Source organism: Pseudonaja textilis, chromosome 1 (genome assembly GCF_049901715.1).
Source record: "Pseudonaja textilis isolate UNSWEBS1 chromosome 1, rPseTex1.2, whole genome shotgun sequence".
NCBI classification, from domain to species: domain Eukaryota; kingdom Metazoa; phylum Chordata; class Lepidosauria; order Squamata; family Elapidae; genus Pseudonaja; species Pseudonaja textilis.
The window spans coordinates 269,059,064-269,085,334 of NC_141990.1; the positions used below are offsets into that span (position 1 = coordinate 269,059,064).

The 26,271-nt window shown below is 40.3% G+C and overlaps 1 protein-coding gene across 8 annotated transcripts in view; it reads left to right on the plus strand.

Annotated features, from left to right (window-relative positions):
- The window catches only part of PAPLN (papilin, proteoglycan like sulfated glycoprotein), a 95,047-nt gene extending 69,246 nt beyond the window's left edge, over positions 1-25,801 (plus strand). For 4 of the 8 annotated variants that reach the window (XM_087921750.1, XM_087921752.1, XM_026709049.2 and 1 more), the window contains 17 exons: positions 890-955; positions 5,290-5,497; positions 7,169-7,345; positions 7,956-8,112; positions 8,823-8,909; positions 12,072-12,336; positions 12,424-12,541; positions 13,040-13,169; positions 14,155-14,788; positions 14,928-15,065; positions 16,328-16,452; positions 16,740-16,878; positions 19,400-19,537; positions 22,041-22,168; positions 22,962-23,070; positions 23,325-23,500; positions 24,942-25,801. In XM_087921750.1, the coding sequence (XP_087777876.1) occupies positions 890-955; positions 5,290-5,497; positions 7,169-7,345; positions 7,956-8,112; positions 8,823-8,909; positions 12,072-12,336; positions 12,424-12,541; positions 13,040-13,169; positions 14,155-14,788; positions 14,928-15,065; positions 16,328-16,452; positions 16,740-16,878; positions 19,400-19,537; positions 22,041-22,168; positions 22,962-23,070; positions 23,325-23,500; positions 24,942-25,090 (2,944 nt within the window). In that variant the 3' untranslated portion in view covers positions 25,091-25,801. The remainder of the gene's footprint in view (positions 1-889; positions 956-5,289; positions 5,498-7,168; positions 7,346-7,955; positions 8,113-8,822; positions 8,910-12,071; positions 12,337-12,423; positions 12,542-13,039; positions 13,170-14,154; positions 14,789-14,927; positions 15,066-16,327; positions 16,453-16,739; positions 16,879-19,399; positions 19,538-22,040; positions 22,169-22,961; positions 23,071-23,324; positions 23,501-24,941) is intronic. The other 4 variants (XM_026709067.2, XM_087921754.1, XM_087921751.1 and 1 more) reach the window with 3 other exon arrangements.
- Positions 25,802-26,271: the final 470 nt, after the last annotated feature.

A 26,271-nucleotide genomic window follows, 5' to 3' on the forward strand; every position in this document is an offset into this window, starting at 1 on the left:
TTATTTAGAAAGTTTTAGAGTTACAAAGCTGTTTCCTCTGTTTTAGACTGGAACTTTTCTGGGCATAATTAGGTTTCTGCTTGTAATATGAACAGAATACAAAGCAAGCATCCACCTTCAGATCTCCAAAAAAGGTGTCACAATTGGAACTTTCACAGAGTTAGACCACAATCCCCGCCTTCCTTCCCCTGTTTACTATGACCTCTTAGTAATTATCAAGTGTTTAGTTGGTTCTTGTGGCTACAATGAATTAAAAAAAAAATTCGGGGCAATTCAAATGAAGAGATCAAACCATGAAAGCAATGCTTTTTTTTTTGTTACATGCAACTTTTGGAGGCAGTGATTTGAAGACATGGTGAAGGGGAAACTGAATCCTTCCCTCCACCCACATATTTGGCCTTGATTTGAATTGGCTCTTCTTCTTGTGGGTAATAAAGTGCCTGTATGTTTTCTGCATAATAGTAGCTATGGTGGGTGGTCTATTTTGGTGCAGGGAATTGGCACAGCTGCCAAGAGGGGTGGGGGAGGCTGTTGCCTGCTCATGACCCTGATCCAAATTGGACCCCATCCCAACATCCTTTGGAAATGTTTTTTCAACCGTGGCAACTTTGAAGATGTGTGGACTTCAGTTCCCAGAATTCCCAACCAGCCATGCTAGCTGAGGAAGGGCTGGGCTGGTTTGGCAATCCTGAGAATTTGAAGCCTTCAAATTGCCACGGTTGAGAAACACTGTTCTAAACGCTTTTAAAAATGGCAGCCGAGGTTTTCAATCCGTCATCAAAATCCCTTTTAGTTTGGCTCTAAAAAGATAGAAATCATACTGTAAAAGACAGACCCAGATGTCTGTATATTTACTATGGGCTTTAAAATCTTTGTTCTATACACAAAGGGTATCTTACCTCCATCTGCCGGGAGCATGGAGCCGCAACAGAGCATGGAACTTGCAAACAAAGAGGTAACTAGGAAAAAGTGGTTCAGCTCTTTTCTTCCTTCGCCTCACCTCCAATAGTGGTTTTCAAGCTTCCTAACCTTAGTAAACAGCTTGTATTCCCCACCTCCCCTTGCATCGTTAGCTGCTCATTCAGCAGGAATTTGCTAAAAAACAAACAAATCACAAATTCCTGAGAAACAGCTTGTTGAAAGCCACAGACCTAGATTCATCAAATGATACAGAATAGACAGGTTACAAGAGACCTTAGAAATCCTCCAGGCCTGGTGAGGATTGAGATTGAGACATATGCAGGTAGTCCTCGACTTACGACCACAACCGAGCCCAAAATTTCTGCTGATAAGGTGATACATTTGTTAAGTGAATTTTGCCCCATTTTATGACTTTACTTGACACAGTTGTTGAGTGAATCACTGCAGTTATCACATTAGTAACAGGGTTGTTTAGTGAATCTGGCTGACTTTGCCTGTCAGAAGGTCACTAAAGGTGATCACATGATCCCGGGACACTACAACTGTCATAAGTATGAGTCAGTTGCCAAGCATCCACATTTTGATTACATGACCATGGGGGGTGCTGCAATGGTTGTAAGTGTGAAAAACAGTCCCTTTTCCATGCTGTTGTAACTATGAAAGGTCACTTAGTGAACTGTTGTAAGTCAAGGACTATCTGCACTAATGTAGAAGTTTAAGGCACAGGTTGATCCTGTTCAACCAACCAGTGTGACTACATAGCCTCTCCCCAAATTGCTGCTGAAAAGGTGTAATTTGCAGTGAGGCATGAGGAAATATTAAATTTGTAGCAGGCAATCATACTGAGTATGTTCAATCCTTTTAATTTACATTCAATTAAGGTTAAATTTAATATAGATAAAAAGATACTTTTGTCTTGGCTCTACATCCTGGTTGGAGTGTGGCTCCCAGCACGCAACATTCAAAGGCTGGTGAGGCTCTATATCTTCCAAACGTTGAACATATCTGGTTCCACAAACCTTTGAAGGCTTTTCTTCTAGGTGATGGACTTCTTAAAGCTTTGGCTTTTTTCTCCCTAAATCAATGGTGTTGGGCAGTCAGTGCTTTTTGACTTCTAATCCTGTGTGAAGAAGGGTGAAGGAAGATAATTCCTTATTTTTCTTTGTAGCCCAAGAGTTTAGATATCATATCCCCAGTAGCTTCTGCTGAGAAGTTTAGTAAATTAAAAATGAATATTGCTGGAGATTGTGGGGTTGTTTTATCTAACCTTTCTTTTCTGTTTTCCTATATTTTTCCCATACCCATTAATCTGGATGATAATTTTACATATTCAGTTATATATCATCCAGATTTACCAGAAGTCCCTCCATAATGATGAATTACCAACCCTTAGTACAACTGTATTAAAAGTCATATTTCACATAATTTATTTTATTTATTTTTATTTATTTAATTTGTCAATCGCTTACAAGATAACAGGTATAAGTATAAACATAGTTTTGAATACATGAGATGGATACGTATAAGTAAAATAAAAAGAAACAATAGGACAGGCATGGTAGGCACGTTTGGTGCGCTTATGCACGCCACCTAATGAAATTCACTACTACAAGCATGAAGATGCCATTTGCTTTGATAACTTGGAGCTGGATATATAAAAACAATGCAGTCTTTCAATGGTTATTTACTGTGTTGGGTGGTATCCCGTTCATATAAGCGAATGGAAGGCTTTGTCTTCCAAGTTTAGCTTGTTGATTTCTTGGTGACACCAACTGATTAATAAGCAGGATGCTACAGTGAAGGATCTTTGAGTTAGATTCACATAACATTGTGAACCATGGTTTGTTTTCATTGTGGTTGGTTGTACATGGCATAAGCAGGCCTAACTTTAAACCATAAACCACAATGGATGGTTCATATATCAAGCTAAACCAAACCGAAGGACTCATCAGAGGCAGTAGTGGGATTCAAAAAAATTTACTACCAGTTCTGTGCGTGTGGCTTGATGGGTGTGATAGGGGAAGGATACTGTAAAATCTCCAGTCAGAGGTGGTCTTTGCCTGTTCTCTGAACTACTCAAAATTTCTGCTACTGGTTCTCCAGAACTGGGCAGAACCTGCTGAATACCACCTCTGATCAGAGGGTTTGGGGGATGGGGAATTAGAATAATTACAAATACTGTTTGGGGAAGTGATGATATGATTTTGTTATGTCTTAACCTAATGGGACACCCAGTCTGATCCAGTGGAGCCCCTAAGTCCTACAGAAGAATATATCAAAAAGGGGGTTGAGCTTTCAAGTTGAATATCTGCATGATTGTTATACAGTTCCCTAATCTTTATTATGCTTTATAATTCAAATCAGACAAAAAAAAAGAATCTCTTATGTAAGGTAATATATCCCCATACACTATTCATGATAGAATATGGAATATGTGGCTAAATTAGCAGAGAAGTAAAAGTAGCCACGGTGCTATATAGCTTGCAGTCATCACTCCTCAAAAATCTTTTGCTATGTTGTTTAACTGTAACTCGGGGGTCCCTAAGCCCCGGGCCATGGCCCATTACCACTCTGCAGCCTGTTTGAAACTGGCCCATGAGAGAGATGGGCAAACATGTGCTGTTCCACTTGCATAAGAGGGCGCTTGCATTCGCAAGCAAAACTCCATTTGTGTGACTGAAGGTTCGCATGCTAGCACCCTCTGCTCAAGCACCCTCCACTCATGCACAAAGCTCCAGTGTGTGCACACAGGTGCACCTTCCACTCACACGCCCTCCTCCCCCCCCCCGCCAGACTGGGCCACCAAGCTAGAAAGGTTGGTTACCGCTGCTATAACTGTTCCCAGGACATGCTAAATCGGGATGTGTTTAACCAGGGTGTATTGATTAGCAATAGCAATAGCATTAAATCACAATTGTGTGGGTTCACATAATGCATTAAATCTTAACCATGATTGGTGAGCGGGACTAAAACAACATATTAAACCACAATCTAAGTGGCTGCATTTTGATTTAGCCATTATATGAACTCAGCTAAAGTATAGAGGTCCCATTGCCGTTTGAAACTTATTTCTTGCAAGTTTATTTTATTACTGAATATTGTTCCATGGCAACCTAAAATAATATTTAACTATAAAGGCAGTAAGTGGCAAAATTCCTCTTGGAATATAAACCTGAAATTATAAGGCTGAAAGAATTTTTTAAGCACTGATCCTTATGCGCAGTCTGTTTCCTTCTCTGTTCCTATTGAGGGAGCTGCCTAGATTCGCCTCCTGCCAGCTAAGTTATTTTTAGAATAGGACTTCCTCTGAGGTGCCATGCTCCAATCCTACAGTCACTCTCCACTGAACCTCCTATTGGTCTGTAGGCTGTGCCAAGATAGTTGAGGTTATTTGTGCAGTTTCTATTGGAAACGACAGCTTGAGTTGGCTGTTTGACTGCCCGGAATTTTGATTAAAGCCCTGACTTCCAACTGTGGTCCTTGCTACTCCTATTTGCAGCACTGAACCTTGCAGTTGGGCGAAGCTTCTCCCAAATTTAGAAAAGTCAGATGAATAGAAGAATTTTATGTCAGTACATATATAAAGAAAAGCATGTTTCAAGAGTATCAAGAATATCGAGATCTAATTCATATTTTATTCAAAATATAGCCCCAGGCTAAACCCTGGAGATCTCCCAAAGACCAGCCATCCATCTAAAATGCCCTGGACCATATTGATGGCAAGTAGTGTTAGGTATAAATGTGCAATTTTTTTTTCCACAGACAAATTTTTACCTGAAAATAAATATTTCTCCAGCTACTTTGAGATATAGTGGGAAAGATATTGGGACTCTGCAGGTGCAAAAAACAACAAATATATTTATTTTAAACATGCATAGCATCTGTATGATACAGATGGATCATACAATAATCATATTCCTCATGCAGAATCTGGGGTTTGTCTTAATATAGCTCTTGGTGTTGCAACCCCTTTAAAATAGTGATGTTCTACTACTCTCTCGCAGAGAAAGCTTCTCTCCCTTTCTAAATCTTTCCTGAAGCCTCTATTAATACTTCATCTAAAATTGTCTTTTTGATCCCTTTCATTCACTTCCTTTCCATAATTTGGCACCCCTGTTATTTTTAATGCTGCTAGGAATTTCCATTGTGCCCGATTGGAATTCCTGGCTTTTAATATGACCATGTTAATTCCTGTATTTCAAGCATCGTTTTCCTAACCCTTGCATACTAGCTGGATAAAACCTTCGATCAAGAAAGCTCATCCCAGGAACTAATCGTTAGAAATGTTTTTGTTCTGGGAAGCTCTTCTTATGATACTAGTGACTTCTTGGTTCCTTGAGAGTTATTTTTTTAAACATTTGTTTTTAGCTGGAAAACTGGTGACTGGAGCCAGTGCTCCGTCACCTGTGGAGGAGGCATTCAAAGCCGTTCCGTTTACTGTGCCTCGTACAATGGACATCACTTTCAGGATGCTGTGGATGATACCGAATGTGCTTCTTTGGCAGAGAAGCCACGCAGCACACAGCCTTGTAACCTGCCGCGGTGTGCAACATGGGTCTCGGGTCCTTGGTCTGAGGTGAGTTTTTCCTTCTGTGTGCAATATCTATACTGAGGCAGGATTGGTCCAGCTTCCTCTGCACCTTGGAGAGAAGAAGATAATTTAGCCCCCGATTTGACTTGCATGATTTTAGTACTCAGTAAAGCATTGGAAGTACAGGTAGTCCTCATTTAGTGACTGGATTTGGGACTGGCAGCTCAGACATTAAATGAAGAGGTCACAGAATGAAACTGCAACTTACTTCAATTTCCTTTGCTTCATAGACTTGTGAAGATTATAAAAGAAAGAATTGGCCATACAGTTGCTTTTTCATCACCTTTGTAACTGTGAGCAGTTGCTAAACAAGGACTACCTATAACACAACAGAATTCTGTAACGTTGGAGCGTATTATAATTCTATGTCGCCTGTACTACAAGTACAGAATGAGATTAAATACAAGATGTAAAGTGATAGTTCAGGTGTTCATCTAGGACAGGAGTGTCAAACTGGGGTGGCGGCCCACAGGCTGTATGCGTCACACACAGGCCATGCCCACCCCAGCTTTGCGAAGGGAAAAATGTCGCAAAATGTCACATGACAGCAACATGACGCTGTGAATGATACCCATGATCTAGGACCATGGGGGAGGGGATAAGTTCGAATCTGTCATAGATATGGAAGCTCAGTTTAATCTTAGACAGGCCACTTCCTCTCAGCCCAATTTGACTGATTGATTGAGTGATTAAATTTATATGTCCCCCCCCCTTCTCACTTCAAAAGGTAAATGTTCCCCTCGTACATACGTGCTGGTCATTTCTGGCTCTATAGGGCAGGGCCCATCTCCATTACAAAGCCGAAGAGCCAGTGCTATCAGAAGATGTCTCTGTGGTCATGTGGCCAGCATGACTAAACGCCGAAGGCGCCCAGAACACTGTTATCTTCCCACTAAAGTGGTCCCTATTTTTCTACTTGCATTTTTACATGCTTTCAAACTGCTAGGTTGGCAGAAGCTGGGACAAGTAATGGGAGCTCACTCCACTACGCTGTGCTAAGAATTCAAACCGCCGAACCGTCGACCTTTCTGATCAACAAGCTCAGCGTCTGAGCCACCGTGTCCCTCTTCTCACCTTATAAGTTACTATATAACTTGCCTTGCAAGATTGTTTTTGTGGGAAAGCAGAGGAAAGGTCACTTTATATGCCTCCTAGAGGAGAAATAGGCTATAAATCTAACAAATAAATAAAAATGTATAAATAAAGTACAGAAATGTTCAATATTGTTTAACTGGTTGTAACTTTAAAACATTTATTTAAATTTTTTTAAATTACAAAATATACACAAATGACCAAATATATTTTAAAAAATGAAAAAGTTAGTTTAAAATGATGAAAGTCAGAAAAAGAGAGGGGGAAAAGCCAAAACAAATTCTAAAAAATAAAAGGATGTACCGGTATCTTATAGTTTTTAAAATAAAGTAAAGAGCCACAATTGCACTTCTAAAAAAGAAATAAAAATCCGTGGCAAAATCTCTGGAACTGCCCGTATGGCTGAATGTTCTTCTGATGCCAAAGCATTTCAACAAAATGATGGAAACCTGAATACTGAAAAAGAGATCTTTATTCAGACTGTAGACTATGCAGAACAGATTAACGTCAGAAATAGAGAAGTGTGTAATGCCATGACCAGATTATTATTATTACTATTTACAGTGTTCAGTAAGCTGTGGTGAAGGTATTCAAACCAGGACTGTAAGCTGCCAGGTTGAACAGGGCCGTCAGATTCTAGATATTGCTTGCTTGAGAGAACCAAAACCTCAGCACACCCAGCCCTGTATCGGGGAGAATTGTATACAAGAGATTGGCTGGCATATTGGAGACTGGGGATTGGTGAGTATGACAGGAATAGGAATAATCCAGTTTTTGTCCCTTCGCTGCTCCCTTTTTCACATTCTTACAAAGACCCATTTGCATCCATACCATATTTGTTGATCTCCTGGGATAATGAAGAAGAAGGAGGTCACCAATCTGATTAGCCTGTAGGACAAAGTCAGGGCATGGCCACAACATAGCTATTTTAATCAATGGTTTTCTGGGGCAGGATAGTGATCCTCATGTGATCTTGTCTTCTGGAAATGAAACTATAAAGTGTCTTAGTTGTAACTGCCTGTAAGAATAATTGCCTGCAAAACCTTTGGGCTCTTCCTGGGCCTTATTTATCAGTCCTACTAACTGACTTTGAAATAACTATTCCTACCAGGTCTTTCTTCTTTACCAGTTTCTTTCCCTGGTGTGCTACGATTCTGATATTTTTGGATGGAAACTTTCAGAATTCCAAGTCAGAATGGCTGCAGGAAGACTGGAGGGTTCCATATTGGGAATCCTCCAAGTAGTATTTGCAGATGTGTTCCTTGACACTTCACCCACAAGGCCTCTGGCCCCTTGCTCTTCATCTGATTGATTTAATCAGTGTTTTAATCCTTACCATTTTTTGATCAAGTGCTCAAAAAGCTGCGGTTCTGGTATCCGAACCCGCCAAGTCATCTGCGCTGATGGGGATTCCAAATTTTACAGTTATGAGATTTGTCAAGACATACAGCCACAGATACCAACCACGCTTGGGAGCTGCAATACACAACCTTGTCACCTGCCCCAGCGTAAGTGCAAAGCAGTGGTGTCTCAGCATCTACTTCCAATACATCAGGGATGTTAGAATAGATAAGAATGCCACCGTCACATAGTTTAACTGGTAGGCCTTTCCATTTTATACATGTTAAATTATGCCTCTTATGAAACATCCTTTACAGAAAGGATGCTACCTGGAGTCTACTCAAGGGAAAGGAGAGTTAGTACTATTGCCTCCTACTCCCAACCCTTGGAAATGTTCCCAGAGATATCACAATCAATAGTATTAAAAGCCATTGAAATCAAGTAAGACCAGGAAAGCCGAGAAAAATTAAGGAACTCGTTTCATCCTTTAAATTTTCCCCAAAACTATTTAAAAAAACCAGGGAAAACAAAGGATCCCAGATTTTTTTTCTTCCACACACTTTGGTAGTTTTGGAGGGGATATTATTAGGGTACTGGAGAGCCAAATGGAAATTCCTTGCAGTTTTGTAATACATTTTAACTTACTCTCCTCCTTTCCTTAAAATTTTGCCTCTTTCTTAAGGAATATTATTATTTTCCACTGTATACTCTGGGTATTGAAGTCCTTCTAATGGAGTTTTATTTCCATCTATTTTGAAGTGCCATTTTAACACTACACAACGAAGTATTGTGTAGGCTCCCTTTAATTGATGGTTGTAGGAGTAGAGGGTTTTTTTGAACACGGAATAATACAGTATATTTATTTGCATTCCTGCAGAGGTTCCCAGTATGCAAGACATCACAGGGTTCAATATTAGTCGTCGGACGTTACTGACCCGCTACCGCCCAGACCAAGGCACTGAAGGTTTGGAAATGCCAAGTTGGCCTTCCTTTGTCTAGTGTTATTTTGCTTTTCTCGGAGTAGCTTTTTGACATTTTCCCCTTTCCCATTTTTAAGGGAATGGAAGTCTTACAGTCTATAGGTTCATAAGGAAAAAGCATTTGATCCACTAGCCCTGCCTTCACTTTCCTGCTTTGACATGACTATGAAGATGGGGAGATAAATTGATATCTACTTCCATCCCTGGTCATTAATGTAGTGGGAACCAGCGTGCACATTTGGAAGTTGTAGAGCTGTGGGAGAGAAAGGAGCTGCCTATACACAAAATAGTAGTCATGATGATCTGCCAATCACACACATACAGCAAATCACCTGGAGCCTAGAATACGCTCAGGGAGAGATTGCTGCTTATGGGTAACACACTGGTAGTCCCAGTTCTAATACTTCACTGGAGATCCACCTTACGACTTGCTCAGTGGTGGGATTCAAAAATTTTACTATCGGTTCTGTTGGGTGTGGCTTGCAGGCATCGTGTGGCTTGGTGGGCGTGGCTTGGTGGGCATGGCAGGGGAAGGATACTGTAAAATCTCCATTCCCTCCCCACCCCACTAACCTGCTTTCCAGCTCCGTTCTCCTGTGCAGGGCAACAAAAGAAGGCCCAGCCGATCAGCTGGGACTCGGAAGCCAGAGAATAGATGGGGGTGGGGCCAGTCAGAGATGGTATTTGCCGGTTCTCTGAACTACCCAAAATTTCCGCTACCGGTTCTCCAGAACTGGCCAGAACCTGCTAAATACCACCTCTGCACTTGCCTCAAGTCTTCAATGAACTTGAATGATAAATTTAAAAGGTTTTGCTAATTGTATGTCACAACTAGTATTTCCAGAGTGGATCCTAAGAATCATTTATGGTTTTGCAGAAGACATAGGGCAAGCCTCGCCTGTCAGTATTTCCAATTTCTAAGTTAAAGATATCAGAATTTTCTCAGGGAATTCTACCCTACCTGTAGTTGGTACTTAAAACATGTGTCTTCTGGTACTTTACAAGTTTCCTGAAAAGTAGGAAATCGTGTTGTCCCTTGACTGAATGTGTCAATTTTACCTAAAGGTTATATTGAGCTAGCCTTGACTCCTAGGGCAACAGACACTTATGGATTCTTGACTAAATGGCTTACCATTATCTTTTTCTGGGATAGTATTAGCATTTCTTGGGCTAGACTTTTGGATTTCTTAGTGGCTGGCTATGTTAACTAAGTGCAATCCCTGTTTAGCTTTGAGGGGGAGAGGGAACAGCCAAGATGAACAAAGCCCTTTTCCCTTGACTTTCACCCAAACTTATACTTTTTGCTTCAGTTCCGTGCTTCATGTTTCCTCATAGTGGTATTCAATAAGAAACTATAAATAACAGGCAAAGGGAATACAACATTCTGTAATCTGATCGTGCTCAGTCTTCTTGAGACTCGAATGAGTATAAAATAATTTAAAAAATGGTATTCATTCTATATCCTATGCAATCAAATGAAGACTGTCCACAATATGTTGTTGTATGCCATTTATTCCCAGTATCAGTGGGGTCTACAACAACTCACCACGGCCAACTTGTCACGGCCAACTCGCCATGGGACAATTTGCCACATGGCAACTCGCTGCAGGACAAGAGTTACACTAATATCAAAGAAATAGTGAAATAGAATCATTAAAAAAGGATGCCAAAGGAGGGGCAAAGTGAAATATGAATTACAAAAATTGAAATAATTTTTAAACTATTTTAAATAATCAAACTGAATTGTTGAATTGTCCTGCAGCAAGTTGTCCTACAGTGAATTGGCCATGATGAGGAATCCTGCAGTAAGTTGACTGTGGCAAATCGGTGAGTTGTCCCATTCCAACATAAATGACCTTTTCAAGAGTCCAGTCTGGAAGAAGAAGAAGGATAAGTTTCTGGTGAAAAAGAAAAAAGAAAACTTTTCTTTCTCCTCCCACAATATTCCCTAATGTGTTCAGGTTTAAAATCTGTATGCCAGACCTTACTATGCAGTAAACCCCTCATACATTTTCCCATGCCTGTTAAGTTTTACATCCATATTACGGGCAGGAACGTATGTAAGTATAAAAAAATTAATAGCACACTTCTTTATTCTCTTAATCCTAACTTTCCCATCAAGTTCCTGCTTCCTCCTGTTCCCCCTTTGCTATTACCCTCTGTGTGATAACTATAGCTACAGCTGCAAAGTAATCTTCCTGGGCTCCTAGAAAGTAAACCTGGAGAAACTACTCGCTTCCAGGCAACTGGTCCATCCATCAAACGCTTTGAGTGTTTATTGCCATTTTTGTTCCCCAAAGATTTGATCTGTGTGAAAGGGAAAAATCATGAGAAAACATAAGAGGTTACCACTGGAATGTATTGTTTTTTGTCCTCTCCCTAAGTTCTGAATGAAGCAAGGAGTTTGCTCAATATTAATCATCTTGCCTTGGTAGCTGCTAGCTAAGTCTTTGGACCATTTCTATTTCACTGAGGGTTTTTTCAGGTTATATGCATGTACAATTAAGGAGCCTAAGCTATGATCCTAATGACATTGTAAACAAAGAAACAACAATCACCATTTTAAGTAGGGTAGTTTTATCTTGTCAAATCAATAGACTTGGTTATACAATTGATATTGTAAGAGAGCTATGTTGGTCTTTTGTAGCCAAAAACCAGAAAGAGTCTGGTAGCACCTTAGCAGACTAACAACTTTGATTAAAAGGTATAGATTTTCTTGACTTTGATGAGATGCATGGAGTGGCCACCAAAATGTATGCCTTATAATAACATTAGTTAGCCTAATAAAGTACTACCAGACTCCTCCTCATTTCTAACAATAATAGAGGTAAATACTCTAATTTGGGAATGCATTGTAGTAATTGCTTATTTTCAGACTTTCTGCATTATGACTGAGTGCTACACCAAGTGATAAACTTTGTAAGTACAGGTGATCTATGTCAGACAAGCAAGAACGTGGTGGGTTGAGGGAAGATGCAAGGATATTGGAGTAAAAGAAAATAGAGAAACCTGTATGTAGATCTCGCCACTACACAACCCCTCTAGTAAGAGTTTGTCCCAATGAAATATGATTACAAGCTATATAACGTTATATTATGTTTTCCTTGAAAGGTTCAAAAGACTTTATTATCTCCTATATTTTTCAGTTTCTAGACATGAAAGAATAATCCAAAGTGCCTCTACTCATCACCAGGCCCAGCTAAATGAGAGCCCTCGCTCCAATTTCTTACCCCTTGGAGGGGATTCTTACTCAGAGTCTTCTGTGTCCCGCCGGTCCCATTCTTATCCAAATAGTGGTAGTAATGTTCAAGACTGCAACCATACTCCTCATGGCTGTTGTTCAGATGGTCACACTGCTGCAGCAGGTCCCTTTGGCCAAGGTTGCCCACTTGATTCTTGCCATCTGAGCAGGTAGGACCAGCTCACTGAATGAGCAATTTGCTGGCAAAGCTGATATATTGGATTGTTTTCAACATATTACTGGGTTTTTCCCCCCAGATATGGGTGCTGCCCCGATGGAATATCACGTTCCCAGGGACCTAACCAAGAAGGGTGCACACAATACTACAGTGATGTTTACATAAGCAGAAATCATCCTATTTCTCCCACTCCAACAGTAAGTGAGGCAAACGTCTACACATTCTAGAAGACATGTTGGAATATAGTTATTTCCCCTTAGCTATCCCATATACAACAGCTGCATTTATCCAAAATCAGGGCTGTTTCCTTGTGTCCTCTTGATAAATCTGATAAAGCTTCCATAGACATTTGCAAATTGAATTAGGTTCAAAAGTTCATCAGCTCTTCTGCCACTCCAGATGAAGGTTCTTTCCATCTCCACAATTATATGATTTTTCTATTTCTACAGAAAATTTCTTCAAGTTCTTGCTCAGAGATGGAGCAAAATATTATAAAGTGTTTTGCTGTCTTTCACAGGGTATAACTATTTCCATTTATCTCACATTAAAGTTAGCAGTGTAGCTTTTTGATATTTTAACCTGTAAGAAAAATGTAACTGAATTATGAATTGTTTCTGGGATTGATTTAGTTGAATGTGCTACTTCATACACATTGTTGAATGGTATAATCTGAGTAACATCTGGTTTTCTCGAAGACAAGCCAAGTTCTTGCCCAGCAGGTGCCAACAGAAGAATGCCGAGGTTCTGTGTATGGTTGTTGCTATGACAACATTGCCTCTGCTTTAGGGCCTCAAGGGGAAGGATGTCCCACAAGACTCAGCCAATGTAAGTGACATTTGGTTTTTGAAATGTAGTTTCACATGTAGTACTTTCTAGCAAAATGGCAGCAACCAATGGAATCATTTCGGTGGTATTTTATATGTACAGGTAGTCTTGCTTAATAATGGTAATTGTGGCCTCCAATTCTGTCATTAAACAACACAGTCATAAAGTGCAACATCACATGACTGCGTTGACTTGTGATGGCAATTGCAGCAGTTCCAGTTGCTATTGTCGGGCGAATCTTGTGGAACCACAGCATTCTCTAATCATGTGATCACCATTTACAAACTCCTGCTAATTTCCCTATTGAATTTGCTTGCCAGAAGGTGGCAGAGAATGTCACAAATGTCGATCGTTTAAGCACTGCAACAGCCACAACTATGAGGAACAGTTGTAAGTCCCCTCGTTCAGAGCCATCCTAAATTTGAATAGTTTGCTGAATAAGTGGTCACTGAGTGTGGACTACTTATGTGCTATATAATCAAAAATCTGATTTAAAAAGACTTGTCAGAATTTGATCTGAAATACATAAATGTCTTTATATCTGAATTCTGTTGTTATATTTCTTGCATAAAAAATACGTTGTCCTTTTGTAGTAAGGTTTTACAGAATTTGTACATTCTATGCTGTTCATATGAAAGACTCACCAATACATTTCTGTTTTGAAGTAAAATTCGTTCAGGCTCCCTGATGAAATTATTTGCATACATACATATCACACAATTCCCTTTCATGTAGTGTTTCTTGGCAACTTCCTAGTGTGTGAACTTCAGTTCCTGGAATTCTCATCAATGGTGATGCTGGCTGTGGAATTCTAGGATTGGAAATCCACATATCTGGATATTGCCAAGTTAGGAATTACTGCTTTAGGAGAAGCAGATTCATGCAGGCATAGGGGAAACACAACAATATAGGAACCAAAAGAAATTGATAGCATGTTAAATAAAAAATATACAAATATCATTTCTCTTCCGGCTTTTGCTGCTAGCTTATCCTGTCCAGTGTCTATTACCCAGTGCCCATGGTTCCTGCGCAGATTGGACAATACGTTGGTATTTTGTAAGTGATGTTGGAAAATGCAATCGCTTTTGGTATGGAAGTTGCCATGGGAATAAGAACAACTTTGCTACTGAGGAAGAATGCATGAATACCTGCCACGGATCAATGGGAAGCAGCTATGTAAGTCTTCACCCTCATGTTGCAAGTCCTAACATCCACTCTAGTTCCCAACTGCAAGAAGGGAACACAGAGGTAAAGCCACAACAATTTGGAAGAACTATAACTCATAGAACAGGGAATGAAGGCCATGGTGATAGGACTTCCTCCAATCAAGATGCCTTACCTGAATCTGAGCAAGGAGCTAGCTTGCTAGAAAACCAGCCAGAAAGTTCTCATCACTCAAGAAGGCTTGATGAAATAAAAAGGGACACAGCCGATCATTTGCACAGTTTGGGTGAGACTCTGATTTCCAGACACTCAGAGAAGCAGCTGACTGTGAATGGCCAAACCACTCAACAAGAGCATGAAGAGTGGAGGAGGGAATCTGGAGCAGATGGATTAACATGGAGAAGATTTGGGTATCAAACCCAACCAGATTCTACTTTTCCACATTCTCTGAACAGGTACGTATTTGTGTTAGCATGATTTCCCACAGAAATACTGAAGATGTCTTGCTAATTTTTTAGAAACATGCTTCATGCAAGTTCCTATCTAATCCTCTATGCATATCCATTTGGGGGGAAACTGCTGCATATCTTTCAGGATCTTCTTGGATGGACCAGAATCTTCTGCAGTGGAGGCAGGCTTAGGACAAAGCATCCGTCTTCTCTGTAAGACAGACAATTCCCATTTCTCTAGAGTTGAATGGCAGAAAGACGGACAGCCAATCTCATCTGATAGGTAGGTCTGACCCCTGGGACTTCGAGGTCATAGGTTTCACATTTGAAATTTGTCAGTACCTAAACCTACAACTTCTGATCATGTTCTGAATGTCAGTGAGGTTTACATGCATGTTTCCATTGCTGCATTGGAGGTAGTCCTTAACTTACAACAGCTCATTAAGTAACCCTTTGAAGTTACAATAGCTGAAAAAGGTGACTTATGACCAGTGGTGAAATTGGAATAACTTAACAATTGGTTCTCTGGCTGGGTAGGTGTGGCTGATTAGTCATGTGACTGGGGGGGTAACATCACTCATCACACCGAGTCCTGCCTCCTGGCCACTCGCCTCAAAGGCAGAGGTAGGATTCAGGCGGTTGGGGCTAATCCCACCACTGGCTAGCCCCACCCCCACCCATTTTTGGCTGGTATTTTTGGCCATTTTAAGGTCTTTGGGGGGCTGTTTTCAGGCCATTTTGGGGCCATTTTCAGGACATTTTTCAGGGAATTTTTGGCCCAAAAATACCCCCCAAAATGGACCATTTTTCAGCTGTTTGGGGGCCATTTTCAGGCTCTTTTCAGGCCGTTTTGGCCCAAACAATGGCCCCAAACAACCCAAAAAACAGGCCAAAATATGAGTGGGGGCACAGCCAGCCAATGATGCGATTTGCCGGTTTGCCAAACTGCACAGAATCTTAACTACCAGTTCGCCTGAACCAGTGCGAACCGGCAGCAGCCCACCTCTGCTTATGACAATTTTTCACACTTATGACCATTGTAGCATCTCCATGATCACAAAATTCAGACGCTTAGCAACTGGCCTGTATTTATGATGGCTGCAGTGTCCTGGGGTCATGGGATCCCCTTTCATGACAAGCAAAGGCAATGGGGAAGCCGGATTCATTTAACAATTGTCTCACTAACTTAACAAGTGCAGTGATTCACTTAAGAACAGTGACAAGAAAGGTCATAAAATGGGAGGGGGGAAAATTCAATAAACAAAAGTCTTGCATAGCAACAAAAATTTGGGGCTTAAATGTGGTGATAACTTGAAGTCTATTTCACTGTCTTCACATAACCAGTAGGAAACCTGCCAGCGATTCATCTTTAACATCGTTCACTTGCTCTTATTCCCATAACCAACCAGAGTAATTACTATTAATATGACACTATCAATTGAATATGTCATTCTATGTCAACTCATTCTGTCGGTGACTGTCACTGAGTTGGTGTGATTTCCAGTCTGCCATATTTGACAACCCTTTAATCTTTTTCCCCTGTAGGCATACCTACCAGTCTGACAACTCCCTGGTGGTTAGCCATCTCAGGACCGAGGATGCTGGCATCTACATGTGCATAATTTCAAATGGGAGGGTGGAACGCAGACAGATCGAGTTGCTGGTCAAAGGTTATTTTATTCTTTGTTACTCAAAACAGTCACAAAGCAAGAAACTGCTTGGTCTGATGTAGCCAGCAGGTCATTCTACATTTTTATCATCAATGGAAAACAATATCCTTTCCAAATTGCATCAGAGTACAAAACCAGTGGTGGGATTTATTTATTTTTTACTAGTAGTTCTGTGGGCATGGCTTGGTGGGCATGGCAGGGGAAGGATACTGCAAAATCTCCATTTCCTCTCCACTCCTGGGGGAAGGTTATTGCAAAATCCTTCTTTGTTCTATTTCTTTGTACAGAAATCCCTCAATCTACCCTCACCCAGGGAAGAAGGCATCAACTTACTCGTGGTCAGAATCAGCAGCCCAGAGTCTTTGGCGCAGGAACTAATGACAGGCGGTCACATGTTTCTTCTCTGCATCCTCAAATAACATACAGGTATATCTTTCAACTTCCCAAAGCAGCTCATGTTCCACATATTGTGCTGTGTGCTCTTTAGATGCACTTGGAAGCTGATCAAACAAGAGCAGGCTATTTAATCATAGTGCTATTGTATCTAATCTTAATGCTTAGAAATCAGCTCGGCATTTTCTTTACAGCTACAACACAGAATCTGGAGTAACTCTAACCTAGTTCTTCTTAGGATTTTTCTTCTCTTTCTTTCTTACTGGTTGGACCTGATGATCAGGCATCTGAAAGAACCCGAAGGGTTTAATTTAAGCAACCATTGATATCAAAGTGTTTTAATGAAATCAGTTTATGCCTTAGGCAGTTTTCTGTCTTTTGCTTGGCTCCTGGAGGATCCTACTGTTAGAAGGAAACAAACATTAAGAAATTAATTATTGTCTTTAATAAATATTCATTGTAGAAATAAAAATATATCTGCAGGAAACAAGATTCTAGCAAAGCAAGGCCTCTTATACAGACAAGTAATTATTTAAATAGCTCACTTTCACTGGTCTCTGGACAGTTTTGTAATTAAAATTTAGTGGCCTATTTGCAGCCCAGGTTCACAAGCATCACCTGGTCAAAATTGCTTCTTTTGTGTAGGTGGGCATCCGCTCACTAAGAACCGTGAGTCACATTCTAGAATGTCGCTACACTAAAAAGAACCAAGAAATGCTGAAGTGAGAGAGAAATGGAGTTTATCTTTAGCAACTCGTCTTTTTTTTTTTAACGGCTCAGAATGGCACTCGGGTTAAGAACGTCACTTCAGTGACAAGGGTAACTATCATGCCATCTTCTGCAAAGAAATCTGTCCAAAAGAAAATGTAACAATGGGATAAGTCATCTGCCATTCCCCGTTCTACTCACTGATCTTTGAGGCATCCATCTGTAGCAATTGCTGCTAGCTTCAATAATTAGAAATAATCCTCCTCGCAAAAACTAAAGTGCATGCATGGAACATTATCAAAGGGAGTGGGAGTCATTCTTTTACAGTCATGTGTCATAAGTATTCAGTTACTTTATTCTTGTTTAAGGATAGGAGCAAACCTCCTAACCTCCTATATCTGGATTAACAGTCTGGCGTAGGTCCCCAGGCAACTGCATGATTTTGTTGAAATTCTTGCCGAAAGCATCACGCACGGCCAGATAAATTATAAGGAGAACATTCTGTTACATGGGATTCTCATGGCTAGCAGCAGCATCTCGGCCTGTAGCCAAGGGAACAGTTAAAAGGGATGTATTTATACAAACCTACATTTTGTAAAGTGTTAAGAGAGAGCTGCACTTATTGAAGAAGAATCTCTGTAATGGTTCATTTATGTTCAAATCATGATGAAAGGAGAAAAGGGCTAAAGTTCAACTATGTAATACAGATACATTTAATTTATCGAATGTATATACCATTTTTAGCTTCTTCTGAAAGGAGATAATGTCAGGGTTAATCTAACCTCCAATAAAAGGAAAAGCAATGCTTCCAGTTTTGCCCTCCTTCCCCCAAGCTTCCTGAAAATGGGAAACAACCAGTTTCTTCTCATAATTGAATGGGTCTGGGCCACTCCAGTGGAGAATGCAGGAACCAAATCATAAATGACTCTCTAGGTTAAAATCAGTACTTCAAATTGCAGTTAAAGGTAAATATGGAGCCAGTGTACAGCCAGGAATAAGATGCAATATATTCCCATCTGCAACCGTTGATGAGCATTCTGGCTGCTGCGTTTTACACAATTGAAAATTCTGGATAGCTTCTAAATTCCCATATAGAGCCCGATACAGTTTGGTCACTCAACTGTGAGACACTTGTAAAGCAGACAAAGCAGCACCTGCGTTTTCTCCATTGCATGAGAAAAGTACACCTTACTCCTCCTGCTGCCCTTACTACTTTCTACAGAGGGATGATCGCGTGCATCCTGTCATATGGCATGACAGTCTGGTTTGGAAGCATTACTGCTTCGGACAGGAAGGCGATGCAGAGAAGATTATGGGTAGTTCACTTCCTTCTATCCAGGACACAGCATATCAGCGATGCTTGACTAGGATCCGCAGGTGTATGTGTGTAGATGTATACTTTCTTTATAGAGAGCAGGCAACAGAATTTCATTTTTATTGTGTGGCAATGTACTCACAGTAAAAATGACAATAAAGATTATCTTATCATAAAAGTCCTCATGTCTTGTAACTAGTGCAATAGCCCAAGATGGACAAAGCAAAGGCTTATCTAGCCAAGGTTGCCAACTGCGGAGCCAGTAGGAATCACAAATCCTTGGACATATACTCAGCAGATTCACTCTTTGTGAATCCAAGGCTCACTTCTACCATTTTATCCCCCAGCTATTTTCTCAAAAATCAGGAAGTCACCAAGAGACAGAGAGAAACTGCTCTGGGATTATTTTGCCTTGGGCCTGAGATACCATCTTTTGCCAATGGCAAACCTTACCATTGACAAGTCGTTAAAATCAAAGATGGAATTCTGATCCTTTAAAAAAAAACACATTTTAATGCATCTACTTTGCAGGTTAAAAATGTATAAGAATGAGCCTTCGGTAGTTGATGCTAGCATTGGTGAAGAAGTCAGACTGCCTTGTCATGTAGAGGCTTCTCCGTCTTTAACCATTGAATGGCAGAAAGATGGCCATCCTATTTCATCTGCCAGGTAAAGTTGTATCTTTTGACAATATTACTTTCTTGTTTTGTTGTCTTTATACTAAGTGGGAAAAAAGTCCAATGAAATAGGTAAATTAAGTGTCTGTAAGTCTGTAGAGGTTTTCCGTCATCCAGGTCATGGTTGTCCCAAAGGTGCTTTTTCAGGAGGCAACTGGACTTTCTTGGTTTTTCTTTGAAGACTACTATCCTATCAGAGCTGAAGAAGCTTCTTGGATGAGAAGCGAAACGTCTTTGAAGGAAAACCAAGAAAGTCCAGTTGCCTCCTGAAAAAGCACCTTTGGTGCAACCATAACCAGGATGACTGACAATCTCTACAGACTTTTAGCTATACAATTTGGGATGAACACCCTTTGAATGGTGTGGGAATGGGAATGGATTTCCAGAGAGAAATTTGCAGACTACAGGAACCAGGAACACCACTCAGGTGGCCCTGGGGACACAGATAAACCTCCAAGTGCTTCAACGACCCTCTAAAAGGATGCAAATAACCAGGTGTCTGCAAGGAATATAAATCCTTCCATTCCCCACTATCCTGTCAGAGTTGAAGAAGCTTCTTGGATGAGAAATGAAACATCTTCAAAGAAAAAAACAAGAAAGTCCAGTTGCCTCCTGAAAAAGCACCTTTGGGACAAGTGTCTGTAAATTTTCCATTTCTGTTTTTCCCTTATGACACTTTCTTCTCTGTATTATTCTACAGCTATACTTTCATATTTCAGTAGGGTTTTTTTTTTAGCATTCCCTATTCACATTTTCCTACATTTCTTTCTCCTACTTCCTTACATTTTTCTGGTCACCTTGGTTTTGTGTTACTGAATGAGTTGAGCAAAGAGATCCCATTTTGTTACAGGTAGTCCTTGGGTGACAACAGCATTTGGGACCAGAATTTCTATAGCTAAGTAATGTGGACATAAAGTGCCATGTCATGTGAGCACATTGCTTAGCAACGGCAATCCCAGGAGTCCCAGTGTCCATTGTAACCCTAGGTCCATGGGGGTCATTAAGTGGGACGTGAGAAAAGGACGTGAGAAAGTCCTACACAATGAAGCTAGTGGCTGCTGCCACCAGTTGGGAGGAGATGCCTGATGTATGCAGAGTGTGGATGTCATAGGAGGGTCAGGGTGGATGCTGTGGGCCAATTTCACAGGAGGCAGGTATTCTACAATATTCAACAAATTCTACCAAGCATAGGTAGATATGACACAGCAGAATGCCACAGGCAGGTGCTAAGCATCACAGGTAGGCAAAAAAGTAGCAAAAATCATTTCCAACTTCCTGCCAGCTTCCCTATTGCTTTACTTGTGGAAAGCAGGCGGAGAATGTTGGAAATTGTGACCACAGGTCTATGTGACAATGTAATTGCAAATTGGGCACCGAGCTCCAACATGACCGCATGATCATGGGACACTGTGGTAGTCAAAACTCCTTCTTGTTCAGCATTATCATACTGTATCTTTGAACGATTGCCGATTACACGGTTATAACCCAATCAATCACCCCTTTTTTCCCAGGTTTAGTAGAACATATCACACAGATGAAATAGCTCCAGCTAAAAAAGTCTGAGTAAGATGGCCTGAAATGCACCATGTTTACAAAATAAATCTCGGAAAACCCAAACAGGCAGCTTTTCCCTCCTTTATCTTCAATGAGCTTTCCTAAACATGATTAGGGACACAGCATAATGTCATGATCAGTATCTAGGACTAGGCAGTTTGAAATCTTCTCTCAATCATGGCATTCTGAATTGACTTTGGGCCAGCCACTAATCCTTACTTCATCCTCTCTCATTAAGTTCTTACTGTGTGGATAAAATAGGGAGGACCCCCCCCCCTTCCCATGTACATCATAGAAGAACCAGAAGACAGGCTATCAAAGGGATGTCTTAATTCTCCCAGAAGCCATCTCTCTATTAATACATTCCTGCTTCATCCATCCACGTAGCAATTCATTCATTTGAATGATTCAATATTTGTGGCCTGAAGTGATCCGGCAAAGACTGTCATTTGACAACTTGAATATTGGTTGTTCTTAAACTGCTTACAGCCTGAATCGGTACCTTGCATTGTAATTATACTCAGCTCAATGCTTTTTTTGAATTTTTGACTCTTGCATGTTTTAAGTGAAACAGCCAACTTACTACCAGCTGCTCAAAAAGATTAATTTTAAGAGTGGACTGATTTACACAGGATCCAAAATTAAAACCAAATACCTTTACAGCTTGTATTTCCTTAACATCCCAGCCAACTGTGGTTTACTGAGCAAACCATGGCTTAGTGCAATATAACCCAGCTACTTTTAATTAGCTTGCAGCAATTAAGCAGGACTGATGACACTTGATCCCAGAGCGATTGTTAACATATTTGAACCTTAGGAGCTCATAGCTTATATTCAGAATTCTGTACATTTTGAGCCATTAGTTTCTCACAAACAGTAGTCTATACTCTGTGAATAAATGTATCTCCTCTTCTAAAATTCATGGCAATTTTAATTTACAGGCATAGGCAGCAACCTGATGGTACCTTGCTAATCAGTCATCTGACAGCTGAAGATGTTGGCTTCTTTACATGCACTGCTTCTAATGGCTGGGACCAAGATCAGAAAAAAGTTCAAATTAGACTTAGAGGTGTGTGTGTGTGTTTTACTTCAGTATTACCCAAATATAAGTAATGAATTTGCTGCTGGAGAAAAATATGGTGCTTTTTTTGCTACTAGTGTTAAAGTAAACTTTAGCTGCTGATTAATATATCCAGTTTGGCGGGTGAACTATCTCAGCATATTTCCAGCAATTGAAACCTGGTGGCAAGAAGAAAATTTGTAAGTTGAATGTTGTGCTTAAGATTGCAGAGCTATCTCTACATGGTGGTTTCACAACTCCCTTTAGGTATGAGATCAGTTTAGTTTCATCAGTTGTACCATCAAAGTGAATATTTAGAGTTTCTCATAAATTCTGCCAGGTTCAATAGGTATAGAAAATTATTCAATACATTTTTTAAAAGAAGTTTGGTGGCTGTGGTTAAGATAATTCAAATTGATTTAGGCTCCTAGTGGAAATATTGCTCTAGAAACAAGAAAGTAGACTTCTGGAAATGGCTGCTGCAGTGACTGATTTGTGTGCGTGAGAGAATAAATCTAAGAGGGAGGTACAGTTACTGCTATAGAACAGTTCCTACTTTTATCGGTGTAGGACAGCCATAGAGAAGTACTGAAGTGTAGCTGATTGGTTACACTGTGTTTCTCTGTGTTGAATTCTGTTGTGGATGTCATGTTGAGATTTTTCTCCCGTGTAGATGGTCTTTCACCTAGAAAGACCAAGTTCATGCAATCAGCAGGGGTGTTCAATCAGAGCTGCATTTTCAGAATTTGATGACTTTGGGGGAAAATCTTCCTGGAATTCATGACACTTTTTTCCTGCTTAGGAAACTTGAGAATTATTGACCTGCTGCCCAGACTTTCTGTGTCTGAAGGGGAGAATGCTCGTCTTTATTGTGTTGTGACAGGCGACAATGTAAACATAAGATGGTCAAGGTAAGAAAAGAAAAAATCAGCTGTATTTACTTATCTCTTTAGTACTACTGAAACATGCAAGAAAGTATCAAGCAAGAACCAGCTACTTGGAAGACAAATCTGGATTTAGTTTTTCAAACTCATTGGAAATAACCCCCTTGGTGTGTTCCTTGGAAGACTCTCTGAATACTATCTCTCCCTTTATTTCCTTGTAAGTGGGAGTTGGGGACAGTGTACAGCAACTGCAAGACTGCTAATTATTTACTTCTGCATAGAAATGGGGTTCCAGTAAGATCAGATGGTCGTCGTATCCATGTGACTCAAGATGGAAGCTTGTTTCTAAACAACGTTCAGCTTGGTGATGAGGGCTCCTATACGTGCAATGCCTACAGCGGCAATCATTCCGTCAGTGCCAGTACAGATGTGAAAGTCACCAAAAGGCGGCCAGAAGGTAGATATGCAGCGTTGTTCTTTTTAAATTTTCTTCTAATTTCCAGTACATTGGATTTCACAGCAGCCGCATCCTAAATGTGTGGCATGTACTTTTCCTTCCATGACTGGAAATGTTTTCTGTTGTAGACCCTCTACATGATCCTGTACATGAAGCATACTTCTGAGCTTCCGTTTTATTTTAGAACGTCATATCTGATACTCTTTAACGGGAGCATATGTAGGTAGAGTTGAAAGAGAAGTATCTGCATCTGGAAGTGGTTAATGTCTCTTTGTGCAGGCAAGATGGCACCTGCCTTCAAAGTACTAGTAGTGCATGCTCTCCTAAAGAGATCATAATTCAATATATCCATATTGAACAACTTCTGTCCTGTCCCCAACCTTCCCTTTTTAGGGGATATGCTTGAGAAGGTGATGGGGGTTCAGCTACAGAGCCGAAGAAGCAGATTTTCCAACTATCTTTCAATCACTATCCATGCCTGATCATGAGAAGGGAAAAATGCTGTGATGGGTGTCTTGGATGCTTCCAGATGCTATTAATTCCATGATGGGCTTCAACCATGGCATCTTTATGGATTGCCTGCAATGGTTGGGGACGCAGTTGTGCAGTGGGCCCCATTTCCACTTGAGTCATTAGCACCAGCTAGCAATTGTTAGGGAAAAGCAGTCGAACCTGTAGCTACTCCATATTGCAGGGTTTGGTCCTCTTTCCTATGGTTATCTATATGAAATCAGTTAAACTAATCATCAATGTGGGGTTTGAGTTACCTATGGCAAACCCAGCCAAGGCTGGTGATGCTATGAGAATCTGGAATTGAGAGTCACTGGTTGTCGGGCAGCATATTAATATAATAAATTATTATTAATAATTGGTGCCTAAAATCTGGCACTTCAATTGCCACTGTTGATAAGGGGGTTGAAATCCAGCAGCTTGCCTCTGCAGGCTGTCCTACAAAGTGAACTCACAACCTACAAACATGAAATCATTACTGAGACAATCCCGTCCTTGTTATTTACAAATAAATTATATTACATCCAGATTACTTGGAAGACAATTTTAAGGTCAAAAGCTTTTCAACTATGCCAGTCTGACTTCAGAAAGGACTAAGCTGTAACTGCTGTTACAGTGTAGAGCACTTATTTTCAGCCTGAAACAGCTGTTTGCCATTTAGAGAATCTCTCAGCAGAAACCAATCAATTTTCTCTCAAAATGCGTTAATGCTGATGCTGCCGTTTTCTATTTCTGAATGTTTGCCAAGATGTGGATTCCATTCACAGTATTTTTGCTGGAGCTGCAGAAGAGAGAGAGAATATTTTCCACTGCATGGAGTTAAATAGCCATAATGTAAATAACAAAAAGTGAACCCTCCACTGATTATGAAAAACACCTTGTTTGGTTCTGACTGACTTTCTTTCTTTCCTTCCTTCCTTAACTCTTCTAGTGCCAGCATCCCTCCCTGTGGACGCAAGCAGGGAATGTGCTGACCAGCCACACCTTGCTAACTGTGATCTGATTCTACAGGCTCAGCTCTGCAATAATGAGTATTATTCCAGCTTCTGCTGTGCCAGCTGTTCTCGCCGCTACGGCTGAGTCACAGGCTTGCTACCCCTTTTGAAATCCTGCTCCAGAAGAAAAGCACTCATCTCCAATCTGTTTATCAAGCATATACACGGGTAGTCAATACAGCTAATGTGAGAACAGAGAGAACAGTTGGGCAGAAATGGCATCTCCGTTTTCCTAAGCTGCATTTTGTTTTACAAGAGAAACGCCAAATCCTCTAACAGCTGGCTGACCTTTTTCAGTTAAGGAAACAAAGAATTGTTCCACTAGCAAAGCTTAACAATACAGACAAGAATCAAAAGTAAGTGGGAAAGTTGCTTCAAGATAAATCAAGGATAGCAGACACATTTTAAATCAAACTTAAAAGCAAAATTAGTGACAGAACCCACTAAGAAAATCTGCTGACCACATTTTTTGGTGGAAATTTAGCATACTGACCTAGAAACTTGTTTCCTGCAGTTATTTTAAATGACCCCGCAGTTCAGATTTAAACAGTTATAAGCAGACAATGGTTGCTTTTTTCAGCAGATACAGGAAACATTGCTGAGTTAATTACCAGTAGCAAATATCACTTAATATTTGTTGGAAATACATAGAACTCAGAACCATCTGAAGAGGAAAATGCACGGCAATGTGGCAGAATTTTGTACTTCAAATACTTTTAAAACAGCAAAGCTGGATTTTGTGAAGTTCATTAAAAACAGTGATCCTCTCTTCCAATTAAACATGTATACAATTGTATTAAGGCCTTTGAAAAAGGAAACAAAGTATGTTGTATTGCTTCTGCATAAACAAATACCAGAGGGCTGTGCAATTTGAAAAGTGGTGTTTGTTTCTAGACTTTCACAACTACTGCAGTCACATAATCCCCAGAGATACCACTGCATTAATGAGTCATAGACAAGTACCAAATTTGCACTCCTGTATGTTCCAAAGCACTGTGCAGCCCGCTCCACTAATGTACACAGCATCACAACAGAATTAATTGGTTGCTAATGCCTCAGAACTATGGAAGGGTATGCTTTACCTCTTTCATTATCCCATCCCATGTGCCAGATTATTTAACACAAGGATGACCATGTAGAAGTTCAAACTGCAGTATCTATGCATTTTCAATGGCTGACTATAAACACATTTTACAGAGCAAAACTAGAAACATCCCAAACCTCTTTGTGTTAACTATAAGACTGTCAGTTATTCACAGCCTTTAA